The sequence below is a fragment of the Cydia strobilella genome, chromosome 14, assembly GCF_947568885.1.
Source record: "Cydia strobilella chromosome 14, ilCydStro3.1, whole genome shotgun sequence".
NCBI lineage: Eukaryota > Metazoa > Arthropoda > Insecta > Lepidoptera > Tortricidae > Cydia > Cydia strobilella.
In genome coordinates this window covers 14,202,193-14,217,598 of record NC_086054.1, presented here as the reverse complement: position 1 = coordinate 14,217,598, position 15,406 = coordinate 14,202,193, and the positions used below count along the sequence as shown (strand labels likewise).

The window sequence follows — 15,406 nt, the reverse complement described above, 5'->3', positions numbered from 1 at the left end:
CAGATCTAAATATATCTGCATTTACAATCATAAATTCAAACATTTTCTTCGTTTTCTTTTCCCTTCATTCACGAAAACAAAAATTCAGAAATTTATATTCAAACCCAGATCTTCATTCATAATTACAAAAACCGATACAATTTAGTTGAAATAGTAGCAACGCAAGTCATGAAAATGAGTAACACTCGATAGGCTGTTTTATCAACAGTATCAACTGTCAACGCCCATTGTACTAACGGTCAACGGGCCATTCGGCCATTACTGATGATTGGACGTGGGCTCCAATCCTGATGCAATTTTTCTTCATAGAAAGCATAATTTACTAATCGTTGCTATTCAACAACGTTGTACAGTTCGCATCAATATTAGTGTAAACAATGCGCCAAAAGTATCTGCCACTCTGAAATACTTTTCCAAACAGATATACTTTTGACGCGTAGTATGATCCGTTACTTTCGATGCTGAGTGTACAAAGTTCCTGTAACAGGTTAGACTAGCTTTAGTTTCTCTGAGTCATCTTTAGTACCTAAGTATTTCTTGGATAGGGTACATATTATTAAAGACTGGGCGTAACGTTACCAATTGGAATATGAGTCGTAATAGGATTTCGATTGTCGTCAGGTTATATTAATTTTCGGAGGTCAAACTACAAATATCTGTTATCTTTTAAACCAGGTTCGTAAATAAGCATATAAGTGATGATGATGATCCTTCCAGCCAATTTCGGCCATGGCGACCACTTCGACTCCTTGTTGCGCCCGAAGATGGCTGACGTAGCCGATCTTCGAGGTGAACCTCCGCGCACATTGAGGACACGTGAGGACACCAGCCACGTAGTGGTAGTGAATAAGTGTCGCACCTATTGTTTTTATGCAAACATGGATTGTAAAAATCCTTTAATTTGACAGAAACATGATAATAAACAGCTTTGTGAAATCCTGTTGATCAATTTACCAAGACATCAAAAATAATTGTGTAAAAATCTTAATATTTTAAACAATTAACGGGCTTATGCTTGTAACAAGGCCAAACGATTATCTTTTTGCATAATAGGAAAACAGTTTAAGGCCTATAGCAAAAACAATATACCTAAGTGTATATGTAATTTAGCATTTACTTCCCCGTCACACTTTGCTACTAAAATAACAGTAGGAACTTACTTATCTTAACTTACACGAAGTGTTACAAGTAGTTAATGATATAAACGTGTTGATAATTTGAACAACACAATCTGTTACGTAATAAAACAGTGAATAACCGAAACAATAACGCTTACATTGAGTTATTGTTATTGTAAACATAAACACTGAGGCAATGTCAATGGAGCCATGCGATTACTGTCAATGTCAACAATTGCGTCGTTGCAGGGGTGTCATTCTAAAAGCTAGTTTAATGTGGGCAAATTATCCACTTGGGAAAAATAGAATAGAAGCACTATTACTAATTAAATATTAATGTTGGTTAAAACTGGAGTCTTTTGAGTCATCTGCTTTAAGACTCGACACAGTTAGACTTATAGTTAAGTTGAAACTAGAATTACTTACAACTTATTAGAGACCCGAGTTTTATGGACTTTCAGAGAACTAAATTTACAAATCTAATTATTTTGTTAAATATTTTGATTTGTGTTTTTTAAGTAGTCCCACTACTATATATAACTTATAATCTTAAATAGATGTCATATGTAACATATTAAAGAAAAAGTGACGAGGCCACCAGTGCCGGCCATCAGAGGAATTCGTTACTTTTTTTTTAATTTTTTTTTTTACCTACAAAAAATATTTATAACCGAAGTGTCGAGTACTTTTAATTTTAGACTCCAAAGCCCTATGCCTACAGATCTAAAATGGTTCATTCAAGAACCCGACTTGCCTGCGTTGCCTGTTTACGCACGTTTATCTGACACAACATGTAATACTAAATATGTAATTAATGCAATAAACAAGAGAAGATTATCTCTCTTATTATCCGTTAGTTATTCCACTGGATTAACATGGCCGCAAACAACTAGTAAACTCTGTTTGATGTTCTCAGGTTGTAACCGCTACCTACTTCCAAAGGAAGTAGATTTATTGTCAAGTACAGTCAGCAGCAGAAGTTGCTAAGCGGGCCAGGTGTTCAAAATGATCTTGACGCGACTTCGTTATTAAGAGAATAAGAGCGTGTCAAGGTAATTTTGAACACCTCGCCCGCTTAGCAACTTCTGCTGCTGACTGTACATACTTAACTGTAGACCTTTTGTAGGTACAGTAAAATCCAATGAGTGAACGCATTACTCGTCAATCAAGTGACACTACCGGTCCCTTTACTATTGGTCTAATAATTGTAGCACATCACTATTTTAGTAAAAAATAACGTTTTTTTTACTGCAAATGAAATAGATAAAATAAAACACGAAACGTAAATTCAGAATCAAAAATAAAAACAAAACTAGACAACGTGTGTACATACCTATACCTACCTGTAATTATTATTATAAATTAGCAACCATTCAAAATCATGGACACCGCCTAATTTATAGATTTAGGTAAACCCTGATTTATCAAGCTCAATTGATAATCTATTTCGTAAGTAATGAAAATAAACAAGGAAGCATTAGTATTTCTATTAATAGCAGCAACACAGTTAATTTTATAAGTATCAAAATACGAAACAAACCTGAACCGCCTCCGTAAGTTCCTCAACATCCTATGTTCATTGTTAAAAAACTGTATTTTCAATCGCATTTTCACTACACAAATCACATAACTACAAAAACACAAGCCTAAGTGTTCGTCTAAAACACCAAGTCCTGGAACTGAACACAAACAAACTGGTCGGTTTCGATATATCGTTATTTAAATATTGACAAGCGTAAGGTGCGTTGCGATGGTCAAAACTGACTAAAAGAGTAACAGACGACTGTTACGATGATTCATAGGAAGCCAAGCCACTGAGAAAAGAAAGACTTTTAAAACACGAAGTTCATACACCTTTAACGCCTTTTTCATTACACGCCACTTTCGGTCACTTAGAACTTTTTATTGCGGTTTTTTGCGACTAACTGTTTTTGGAAGTTGTTCTAGTGAGCTGATTTGGTCGCAAATTGTGCATTATTTGTGTCAAGACTTATGTATTGGTGGCCTCAAACTATCACTTTTGTTAGGTCAGATGAAGACTCATTAATAAAACAATTGAAAGAATTAAAATAACACGCCAATGTCGTCAAACTACGTGAAACTAAAGTATAGTGATTACTTTAAAAAAAAACTTCTAGCTTTCAATCAAATTAATAAAACCGGCCAAGTGCGAGTCGGACTCGCGCACGAAGGGTTCCGTACCATTACGGAAAAAACAGCAAAAAAATCACGTTTGTTGTATGTTTCATTTAAATATTTATATTATTCTGTTTTTAGTATTTGTTGTTATAGCGGCAACAGAAATACATCATCTGTGTCTTAGTAATAGGGTCCCGTTTTTACCCTTTGGGTACGGAACACTAAAAAGGGGTAACTATGCATGTATGGGTTGCATACAGCGTTTCAACTTTGTGTAAGTGTGAGGTGAAATACGAGATTTTTTCAAAGTAGTGATGTTAGGCAAAATTGAGATTATAAGAGTAAGTAAACAAAACTTGAAATCAGTTCCAATAATTAAGTCTATTAATGTATGCCCAGACATGACCATAATAAAACAATTAAAAACTATATTGAATAAATTAAAAGAAGGAAATACCAGATTTCTATGATTCATCTAAAACAGTCGGGTTTCTTATCAACTCACATTATATCAATTTAAAATAAAACACGAATAGCCGACGAGAACTGACACATAATGGATGCAGATTTTGTTACAGTTCTGGCATGAATAATGATGTAATTGTAATGTATTCATGCTACGCGTCGACAGATCGATTCATTGGTATAACAATAGAGAGAGACTACCAATGACATTGTTATTTATCACGTTGGCTTGTTGTAGTAAATTAGTAATGCACGCACTTGCAGAGTGCTTAAGTATAGAGCTAGGCGATTTTTTCGGCTTGGACTAGTGGAATGAAAAAAGTTCACCTGGTATTAGCCAGCGGTGTTATCTTTCGGACAGGGTTTGGCCAAGATAAAATAGCGATTATGGCTTCCCCATCTTTTTAGCAGGTAGTATGGTGGTCAGGTTAATAGTTAAAATTTAAAATTATTATTGGATTCGCGATATTTGTTTCTCCGAATTAGTTCGGAACGAGTTTGTTATGCAAAACCCTTCAATTAAAAAATACGGTCGAATTCATAACCTCCTCCTTTTTGGAAGTCGGTTAAAAAAGACTTAGGTAGCATGTGGTATTTGTTATGTCGCCGACGAGGCGCTTATGTGGAAGCCTTGTGGTTTTCGGTTCCATATTGCTCACATTTTCCTTGTTAGTTTACCCATTTCTCTCACATTTCGTACCGAAACGTGGTCAATATCCTACGGTACCTACGTGAAAGGCAGATTTTTTAAAACTGTAAAACTTATCGGCTGTCTGACCTGAACTGACTGAACTGATCCGGAAAATAATTTGTTAAAACGGTGAATTGTAGACACTTGCCCATCCTTGAGCATGAAGCTCTTTCTCGTACTATTTATTTATTTATTCAGGTAAATACTCGTATACACAATATCTAAACTTATTTACAAAAGTACCGTAAACCAGTATAAGGTTTATCTCGATCAGCCGCAGTAGATTTTATACAACAATAAAATATATTTTAACAACAACATTAGAAAGTTTATAACATGCTCAATTTAAATAATATATTATTTAAATTGTGCATCAATGACTATTTTATAAGGATTTATTGATTGCATTTTCTTTTGAACCGGGTAAACTCTTTGTTTCTGCACGTCCGTTATCTAGTTCAGAATTTAACCCTTGAATGCATAGTGATGTATGTATGTACACAACAAAAAACATATAATTTTATGCATAATTAGGTAAAATCTATTTGGTCCTGTATAATTATTTTGATTGTAAATTAATACGCTTTCCGTTGTTTTATTCAAATTTGCGCAGTATTTAAGTTTAAAAAAATTACATTTCTTTTAACACGAAATGGCGGAAAATTGGAAAAATTTGATGATTTTTAGTATGTAATTTAGGCGGTTTTTTCGGGGTTTGTAATTATTTATATTTAAAATCTTTATTATAGGTATATTACAAATAGTATAAATTTCTAATGGTAGTAAGATTTTTTATATATCTTTTACCAATAATTGTATAAATTTACATAAATTATTATTTACCCTATGTAAATTCTAATACTGGTTAAGCAGTGAAAATCGATGTTTTAATTTTAATTTGAATTTTTCCTAGAATCAGTAAACAATTATGTAAGACATATATTAATTTCAGGCAAAAAGAAAAAATCATGCATTTAAGGGTTAAGAAGCCTCTTAATTCGTTTTCCTCACATTTCCGTGACAAATACGCAAAACTGTAAAACCTATCGGCTGGCTGAGCTACAGATTCGGCAAACAAAATCCCGTTAGAAGGACGGTGAACTGCAAACACCTGCCTGCGGTTAGAACAGGCACAGACTTGCCTGTTTACGGTGTACTCAATCAATAAACTATATTGGCTGGAACTGGAAAAACCAGAGTTTGTTTAGTTAAACTTCTTAGGCGGGAAGGACAAAATAGAGCTTTACACTCCAGATTTCCAGACATGATTGACACAAAAGTTGGTAGAAAGTGAAAGCACTGAGCTTATAAGATTACCTACATAATTATTTATCCTGATATATTTTATCGAGTCTCTTTGGAGTGTGACTCAAAAAGACAAAGACATTGTTCCAAATCGGAACAATAATTTTTGTAAAAGTTGATTCCATTGTCATCACGTCAGGATATGATTGTGGAATCTTGAAGAATCTCAAAGGCTAACCTATGGTGATTTCTGTATTATCTGGGGTATTGTGGTTACTATAGTAGTATGGCCTCACAAAGCATCATTTGGCAAATTGAAACTGCTGCATAAAACTATAAAACAGTGGCATTTTAACTATTTTGTGAAGTCGGTTCTTTTGTTTAAAGTTATCCATATTAATAAGCAATGGCTTCACACTGCTTGCTTTGAAATCATGTCGTGTCAAACGTCAAACAAACGCTTGCGTGCAGAACTAAATTTTAATTAGCAGCCATTAACCAAATTAGGGCCAACAGGTCCACTAAATGGGTCGCGGTGATAAGCTGATTATCCGACTAATTTGTTTATTTCGTCTGTGACGGGTATAAATCGGCTCTTTATTCAGATTAGCTGTTACATTTTAAATGAGAAAGAAATTTGAATCATACTTAGGTACTTCTTGGACAGAATTCGGGCATTTTTACGGTCAACGTAATAGTTTCGTTATTCATTATCAGATCCATTGTTTTCCTTTGTACAGTCGCCATCAGATATATCAGAGCGCCCGAGGTGCTCAAAATCACACGCACTCTAACGCCTTGACAATAGAGATGTGTTCAGATATTTGTGAGCACCTCGGGCGCTCCGATATATCTGATGGCGACTGTACACTGTAAAGTTAAGCAATTGGTTTTCTGTGCCACTCGTACCTTACCTTGTCACAGTGCCAAACGATATGAAAGGGATCTTTAATAATTGTTATTGTAACAAGGTACTAGTTCCTAGTTTGTTAAGAACCTTAGATAATAGAAGAGGAAATATGCTTGAGCACCTGACACGACACGACGAATTTACCAAAAACATCATAGAAGGGAAAGTTGAAGCAAAGAGGAAAGAGGGAAGACCAAGGAGAGCGTACATGCATCAAATAAAGGAAAAACTCAACGTCGTGTCGTAAATATCAGGCTTTCAAAGAGAAGGCAGAGGACCGCGAAACAAGGAAATTGCTCCACCGACAAGAACAATGATGAGAAGAATGATGAACAAGGTACCAAGTGGCAGAGAAATAAAATTCATTGACCGCACTTCTTGCGCATAAATTCAAAAATTTGTACAATCAATGCAATTTGGTTTTTCATTCGGAAATCACATCCCAAATACAGTCAGGTTCAGAGGTACGTGATCCGTCGGTGTAAGTTCGCAATAAGTCTTACGAATTATCAGTCAACATTGTGGACGATTATACAAACTTATATGGGCTCAGATTTCTCTGCAGCTAAACCAAGACATGCCCTAATAGTCCTAATACCAAGTTAGTAGCACGAATCACAGCGCAACTATTTACGCTTCTATCTAAACTTTCACATGAGTTTATTAATTGAGGTGACAAAGATGACCTAAAATACACAGCGACAGTCTAATCATTCATCAATTCTTCTTCGCTCGTTGCGTTTATTAAGTGTGACATATCATTAAAACTAAGAGTAGTACTATTAATACCAAGTGTATTACTTATAAGATACCTACAATAAGCTGTGTTCGTGACCCTCGCCTCGTGAGAATCGACCTGTCATTTCATCTCCCTCCTAGTAGGCAGATTTTTGATAAATAACTTATCCTGTACCGGCTAAGCAGTTGTGAAAAGGTCACAGATAGTTTTAGGATGGATTCTTTTGGCTGGTTTTCAAACAGACCGATTGACACGAGCAGCATACAACTATTTATCTCTCTCTCAGTATTCAAGCCGTGTAGAGTCGGCAAAAAAACTGTGTCAAGCATACAAGGCCAAGTGTCTTTGCACGCACGCTTCGTCGGTATACATACACACGTATCGTCGGCATAATCGATAAAGACTTATGCTTTTTTGTTAAAAAACCAACAGACTGGTTTCGTCGGTTGCGATGACTAAACGGAAATTGAATATAACCTTTGGTTGCAAAGTTATGCGGCTCCTATACCAGTTTCAATCTTATAAATATTGAATTCGTGTAAAGAAAAATCAACTGGCAAGTTATTACTTTACGCTTCAAACAAATTTTTTGTGTTAAATTCAACAAAATATAAACCAAAAACATCCACAAGAAATGTCAAGTTTGATTCGCAAATCAATTAGTTTCCAATTTTATCGCGAATAGATATTGTTTTTGAATAGGTATATATTTCCGCTGTCAATTAAAGGGTTAATGTTATTCATCATTTCATCTCCCTTGTATTTGTCATTTCATTAAGAATAAAGTTTAAAATCAAGCTTATGCGTTCTAAAAAATCATTGAATATATGCACAACGGTTTTACCGAACACCGAATACCGAATGCATTTCGGTCGGCCTTCGCCCACCATATTTGTACCGGTCAAGTACTGCATACAAATCACATGTAGGCGAGCTACGTATAGACAGACAGTCAGACAGAGGTTCAACGTACGTTCCTTAGCATCGATTGGTGTCTGGCGCTCAGCCAAACACTTCACATTATAATGGCCCGAGTTATCTTACTTCCTTAAATAGATAACCACTCTGTTAGATGATATTAACGAACATTTCGAAACTCACGGCGATTTCAATTTGAATATTATAGGTCTACTATTTCTCTCAGGCCTCAGGCGGTCGGTGAAGAAGTTGTGCGGTGATTTTCTAGTAGAAGCTGAGTTTTAAGACTAAAATGTTTAGATTTTCACACTCACTGAACAGAAATTATAATCATACAGCGAATCCTTCAACCAGTCCGTAGCTGACCATAGTAACTTCTTACCAACCGTCACAGTCAAACTGTAGACGTATAATATTCATCATATTTATGTGCAGGTCTCCACCTCCGGTGAGTACGAGTCATGTAGGTAATACCTATATGGAATGCTATTCTTCTTATTTTGTACTAGCTTTTGCCCGCGACTCCGTCTGCGTGGACTTAGTAACCGCAGCTGGAATAAGAATAGCGTCTGGATAAAGTTTAATGGCAATCATTCAATTTGAGCATATGGTTAATTGCTTACACAATTATCATTAATTATCTCAATTCCACCACGCTTTTGACCCTCTTAAGGGATGATTTTCGGGATAAAAACTATTCTATGTTCTTCTCCGGGACTCAAACTATCTCTATGCCAAATTTCAACTAAAGGTTCTGCGGTTTAAGCGTGAAGAGGTAACACACAGACATACAGACAAACAGATTTTCGCATTTATAATATTAGTATGGATTATAACAGCTCAACCGCAATTGGTCACTTTGGAATTACCCATTTAACTTCTAGACAAACATAAATAATAAGGTTAAAAGTCCTTCTACAGGAGTTTTCCCTGAGCAAAACTTGTCTTTAGAATTTGTGTAAAATTTCTTAGAACAGTTATAACAAATTGTGTTCTAAAATTCTAAAATGCTTCTCTTGGGTAGCGTTGGTCGACTCGAACTTTTGAAAGTAACCTTACGACCTACTTCTAAATAAAGTTTTATTTTAATAGAATCTTTATAATCCTAAGAGAGTCAGTGTAGTAGGCAATTTACGGGCCTAAACATTTTGTGTAATGATACAAACAAGGTGCGTATTTTATAGGTACATGTTCATGCTACCAGCTGACAGTTTTTCCACTGCGATACAACCGGCTGACGGTTTTTATTCATAATAGCTTCTAAACTATCACCTGACAAAGTATCAAACGGGAGGCGATGACTGAAAAAAAAAATTTACATGTTCACGTGACCAGCTCACGGACTTTCCATCGCAATACAACCGGCCGACAATTTTTTTAATTCATAATAGCATCTTAACTATCATGTGACGAAGTATCAACCGGGAGGCGATGACTGATGAAATTTTCGTCTGGCCTGCGGTCTACTAGGACCTAGACAAGGAAGTCGTTAAACCCCTGTTTCAAACACCGGGTGTCCATAATTGTTTCTCAGACGTGTTTGTGATGGTTTATAGAAACGGTACAAGCTTGCGATAGTTACGATGCATTTAAGTGGACTACGAGGAAACATTAGCGGTAACCCAGTTTCGTTGATTGGTAAATTGAATCCAAGGAAGGGAAGAATCTGGAAGTAGTAGATTGCACGGTCAAGGAATTCGATTTCTGTACCATTTCGTACCTTGTTATAGTGACAATGAGATCTCTAGCGGCTTTTACATTGATTATCACTGTTACAAGCTAAGGTACGAAATGGTGCCGATTACCGAAACGAAACCGAAAATTATAGCTGAGGAAGAACATGGAGATATCCTTACATAAAATACTTAACATACATTTCCTAGAACCGCTATACTATAAAAAGGAATGATTGAAACCCTTTTAGAGAAACGTGCATGTTGCATACTAAATACTGGCCACTTACATTTCATTAGGTTTAAAAAGAAATTAAAAAGTGTATGGGGAAACCATACAAACTTTAACCCCCTTTTCTATTATTATTATTAACCCCCTCTTCTATATTAGCTATTAGGGCTAATATGATCGCCCGTAGGTTCAGCGGGTGTACAGCGCAAGTTAAAATAACACTTTTTCGAGCGTACTGTACTTCGCTGTACGCCTGCAGCCTCTGGACGAGGTACACGCAGCGTCCTATGAATGCCATGCGTGTACAGTACAACGACGCGTTCAGGGTACTGTTGCGTCTGCCGCGATTCTGCAGCGCGTCGGGCATGTTCGCCGACGCGCATGTGGATGGTTTCCACGCGACGCTGCGCAAGCGCTGCGCCGCGACGCTCCGAAGGGTGCGCGACAGCCGCCACAGTCTCCTGACCGTCGTGGCAGGGAGATGGGACAGTGCACTTATTAGGCACTGGACCTCCCAACATCTTAGTTTAGGTACTAACATAGTAATTTAAGTATAATTGTAACTAACAAAATATGGATTGTACTATCGTCCGAATTAAATGATTTTTATTTTTTATACATTTTACATTTACATGTTTTTGGTGGGATATATTGATGGTAACTAAGCCTAGTTGGTAGTGACAGTGACTGTGCATACGAAGCTGCAGTTGCAGGTTTTCAATCCCGATGAGGGCTTTTATTTGTTTGTCTTACGGTCTTCTTCACATTGCCCTTATAATACTAAAGCGATTTGCATCCTCCTTAAAGTAGATTCTAGCTACAGGAATAAACTGCTCACCCTCGGTCTGTATTTAGCCAAATAGAATCTAGGTATCTTTAAAGCAAAGACGTTCATCTTGGGCTCTGTCGTGACTTTCAATTAGGCTCGATTGTCAGTTTACACTTTAAAAACCACATGGCGTGCTCCGAGCACTCCAATTGCGAATATTAAGTTCAGTATGACACACTTGAGCCTAATCATTTAATATGCAGCATTAAGACGTAAATAAGATCAAGTGGGCGATGTTCTTACGAAAGCGAGTAGGTGTGATGGCTGACACACAGACGTGGCCGGGGATATCCCTATCGCAATCGTATATGGCTGTGTGGAAAAGGCAGTGTCAATGGAATACCCCAGTGTCCAACAATCTTCAAGTATAGTGATTGTCTAGACTCCTTAACTGGTAGGCTTCTTGGATGTATGGTCACCGTAAACTTTGGCACTATTTGTAGTTTGAGTGGGATTCAAACTTAAAAGACTGTTGTGATAATCAAGTCAAGGGATTTGATTTAAGTGCCACTTTGTACCTTGTCACAATAATAATAATACGAGATCCATACTGGCTTCCATATTGATGGAGACTGTGGCAAAGTAAGGTGCGAAATGGCATTGAATGCAAATTCCTGGACTATAACTACTTATAGTAGAGCTAACGTTAGGTGAAACTTTCGGCTTGGGTAGGTGAAGTGGACAGTTCACCTTATATTAACTATGCGTTGTGAAGTTGTGATAGATTATTAAAAAAAAAGAAGCCAAACAAATACCCAAAAGAATGACAGAAGTCACTCGTCAACTTGAAGGGTCAATCCTGCAATTTCGTCGGATTTGGAACGAGGATAAGGGAGTGCCCGGAAAACAAAAGGGAAATGTTGACGCACGTGACGGATTATTGCAGTATTTTACCCACAGTATAGTCCGGAAATGTGTGGCATGACATGAGGTTAAATGAATGAAGATATGCATCTTCTTATAGCGCGAAAAGAGAATTTATTGTTGAGTTTAATAATGTATTCCAGGTGTTTATGTTCCTAATCTTAATTGGGTTTATAATAAAAACAAAACGATTTGAACTGTTATGCGGCCGTAGCACGGTCGCATTTTTATCACCTGTGGCCATGCCTGTCACGTTCTAACAAGTATGTAAGTGCAAAAGTGACAGGCATAGTGACAGGCGATAAAAATGAAAACATGCTGCCACCGCTGAAAGGTTGCAACTGTTGCAAGTTCGAATCTTGCTCGTTCGAATCTTGCTCGATGTGATGTTTTTTTTATTTTATAGATTTGCAAGCAGACGCAGACGTACCTTAATTTAAGCCGTTCAAAATAGGCGAACAATTTTCAAGGTTGACGGTGCTTAGCTACCACCAGATCTCCCAGAAGATGCCGCGCAACGCTTCACTTTCATGATGAGGGGAAATTATATCATCGGTAGGCCAAGCACAGGTGTGCATGGCGCGACAGTTTCCTCTCTATTTAATACAGTGAGAAAAAAAGACGGGTAGTCTATCTCGCGGACGAGATACTGTCGCGCCACTATGTGCTTGGCCTACAGCAGCCATTTTCAAAGTGTGCTCCGCGGACCCCTATAGGGCTCCGCAAGGCCTCTGTAAGGGCTCCGCGAGAAAAAAATAAATAAATCAAAAACCAGCTCTTCTATGTCTGTTCCCGGATCAATGGTGACGAATGATATTTTTTATTTGGCGCTCCGTCAAATATTTCATTATCCGAAAGGGTTCCGTCTCCAAAACAGTTTAAGAACCGCTTGCCTACAGAGTAGCGCAAGAGGCCGGAACGTAAAAACGAGTCACATAGTCACATCTTTGCAAACAGACGAAGAGGAGCGGGTAAGGTAACCCATATAAATTAAGTAGGTCACGATAATGTATGTCAATTTACGCTGCGGCTTTAAGATCAGTCGAGAACGGCGCCAAAGAGAACGTTTGGAGAGTTTATATAAAAAAAATAACCTGCCATATTTTCTTACGCAGTGTACAAGGCGAACAACACGCGAACGCGAAGCGAAGCAATGCGGCGTGAGGTGAATCAATCCTTTGATATCTATAGAAGTGTCCTACGTGGGCGATCTCGTCGCGAACGCAAACGCGAACGCCGTGGGCCCCCCGCGCCGCGCCGGACTCTTCGCTTCGCGTTCGCGAGTTGTTCGCTTACGTAAGATACTGTCGCGGCGCTCCTGTGCTGGGCCCAGATACGGGTATAGTTGTGCCGTTCTCGAGAACGTTCTCCGTTTAATGTGGGGAATTTTCTCGTATACGGGTCACGGCAATGGTGATATCAGAAAGGTACCTCACTAATCGTTATCAGCGTACCTACCTAAGTAACGAAGGCAGACCTCATCGTGAATGACCTATTGTAATGACAATCGAACGACTTAATGGTCCAGGAAAATGATACCTACAGCTATTAGACAGTAGGTAGGTATTTCGCTAAAAATGTAAGCCTTGCTGCTTTGAGGTAAGGCTTCTTCCAAGTCACTTGGATAATGCCACGTTTTTTCATGAAATATTGATGAATTTAAATGCCAATGGAGATGGCCAGTTGAAGGATTTTTATTTTATGTGAATCAAGATGACATTTACGTAAGTTTATAATATATTATAAACTGAAATAGATGTCATACACTAAAGGAAAAGCTATGAAGCCCTCTAGTGGCCGAGGCCGGAAAAGAACCTGCGTCTTCAGCTTACGCGGCTAAAAAAAATGTTAAATTAAAATAGGTAATTCTTTTTCCTAGTTGACATGATTACCTAATTTATTATTTACAACGGCGGGACTTAATCGCGTAAAATAAGTTTTAAATTTACCTCGCAACGTTTCGAGGACGGCGTTGTCCCCGTGGACCAGGAGTAATGAGTAAAAATCGTGAAGTTACGATGCTCCAAATACCTACCTACATTGGTATGTCACGAAGACTGGCAGCATTGTGTAAATCAACTGTTATTCCTAGTCAATTAACTAGTCGGTCAATTAATCAGTAGAGTAGGTAGGTCAGGGCCGCAGACAGAGGAACCGGCGGACTATCCACGCCGTGTCGAAGATCACCGCCTTCTGCATCTGACCCTTGATCCAACCAAGATGTTGGTCGAGACTCTTCGCTATGAGGCCGTTCGCTGAAACGACTATCGGGACATTGATCGTCGAATCAACATCCCACATGGCGGTTATCTCGTGAGCCAAGTCTAGGTACTTACGGTAAATCTTTACTTTATGGACTCACGATTTTGTGAGTTGTGACTAAATGGATGAAAACTGGAGCATGGACGGAAACTAGCGCAATGACCCTATTTCCTTAAAAATTCGTCAAAAGCATTTTCAACCAATTCTTGGGTAGATAACCAAACATTCTAACGTTAATCGATCAATAGTGATGTAAACAGTAATTAGTAAATTTCCGCCAACTTCGTAGCGAATTAGGTACAACGAATTCCCGGCCTCAATGTAGGTAACAGCTAACATACTCTTCAATACATACAGTGTTTAGAATAACTAATAACTTGGTAATCTATCGGTCGGAACTAGTAACACGTACCTACGGAGAAGAATAGGTAAGTAGTACCTAGATGCCTACTTAGTAAAAGGCTCAGTGAAGACCTACCTGCAGCATATAAGTACCATAATGGTTATTTAATACTATGGACGTCTTCATCTTATACGGTTAACTATCTACTTGAGCCGTAAGATTTATGAAATTCGCCTTGCGGCCCTTGCGTCCATTACCAAGAACTGGTCTTTCGAATAAGCCTAAGTACTTACTGACCTAATGTACGTACATTCTCGTAAGAAATAGGCTAATTCAAGCTTAAGTTTATCCCTAAAATATGTAGGAGTTACAGGAAATAACGATAAACTGTCGTAAATCCGTTATCAGGACAAGACGTAATGATAAGCAAGTAAACATTATGAAAAATACGACTAACAATTTGTTGGTTGGCCTATTGTTTATACAAATAACATCGATTCCTCCACTTCAAGAAAGCTTACAGGAAACTAGTAGGTCACGGGTTATTCGACCCAAAAGCATCGTAAAAAATGCCAATCAAAATCCTATGAATTTGCAAAGTAATTCGCAAAACATGAAAGGACTTACCTTGTAAACGGACCACTCCTTTTCGTTATTAGCGTAAGTATTTTCGTAACAGTCCGCACGTCGCCCTTGCGGGCAGCGTCCAACAACTCTTGGCCTCTGCCCATGGCCCATTTAATTTAAAACATCACACACAAAAACAACACAGAGATCAATCATATCAATTTTTTACACTAGACTTCACTACACACTACCTACTACTTCATTGATCGCGCCGCCATGTTTATTTCAATGTGACGTGAGTGCGCTCTAGCGGCCGGCTTAGGAATCGATATTCCGTTCTCTTTGTAACCCGTGCCGTAAACTGACATTCAAACTGCAAAAATAATCCTTAAAATAATTGTTAGCGTTAAT

At 37.9% G+C, this 15,406-nt stretch overlaps 1 protein-coding gene across 1 annotated transcript in view; it reads right to left on the bottom strand.

The window, feature by feature from the left end:
- Positions 1–15,315, bottom strand: part of LOC134747247 (uncharacterized) — a 143,392-nt gene extending 128,077 nt beyond the window's left edge. Inside the window, exon 1 of the mRNA XM_063681853.1 lies at positions 15,056–15,315. Coding sequence (XP_063537923.1) covers positions 15,056–15,159 — 104 coding nt within the window. The 5' untranslated portion in view covers positions 15,160–15,315. The remainder of the gene's footprint in view (positions 1–15,055) is intronic.
- Positions 15,316–15,406: the final 91 nt, after the last annotated feature.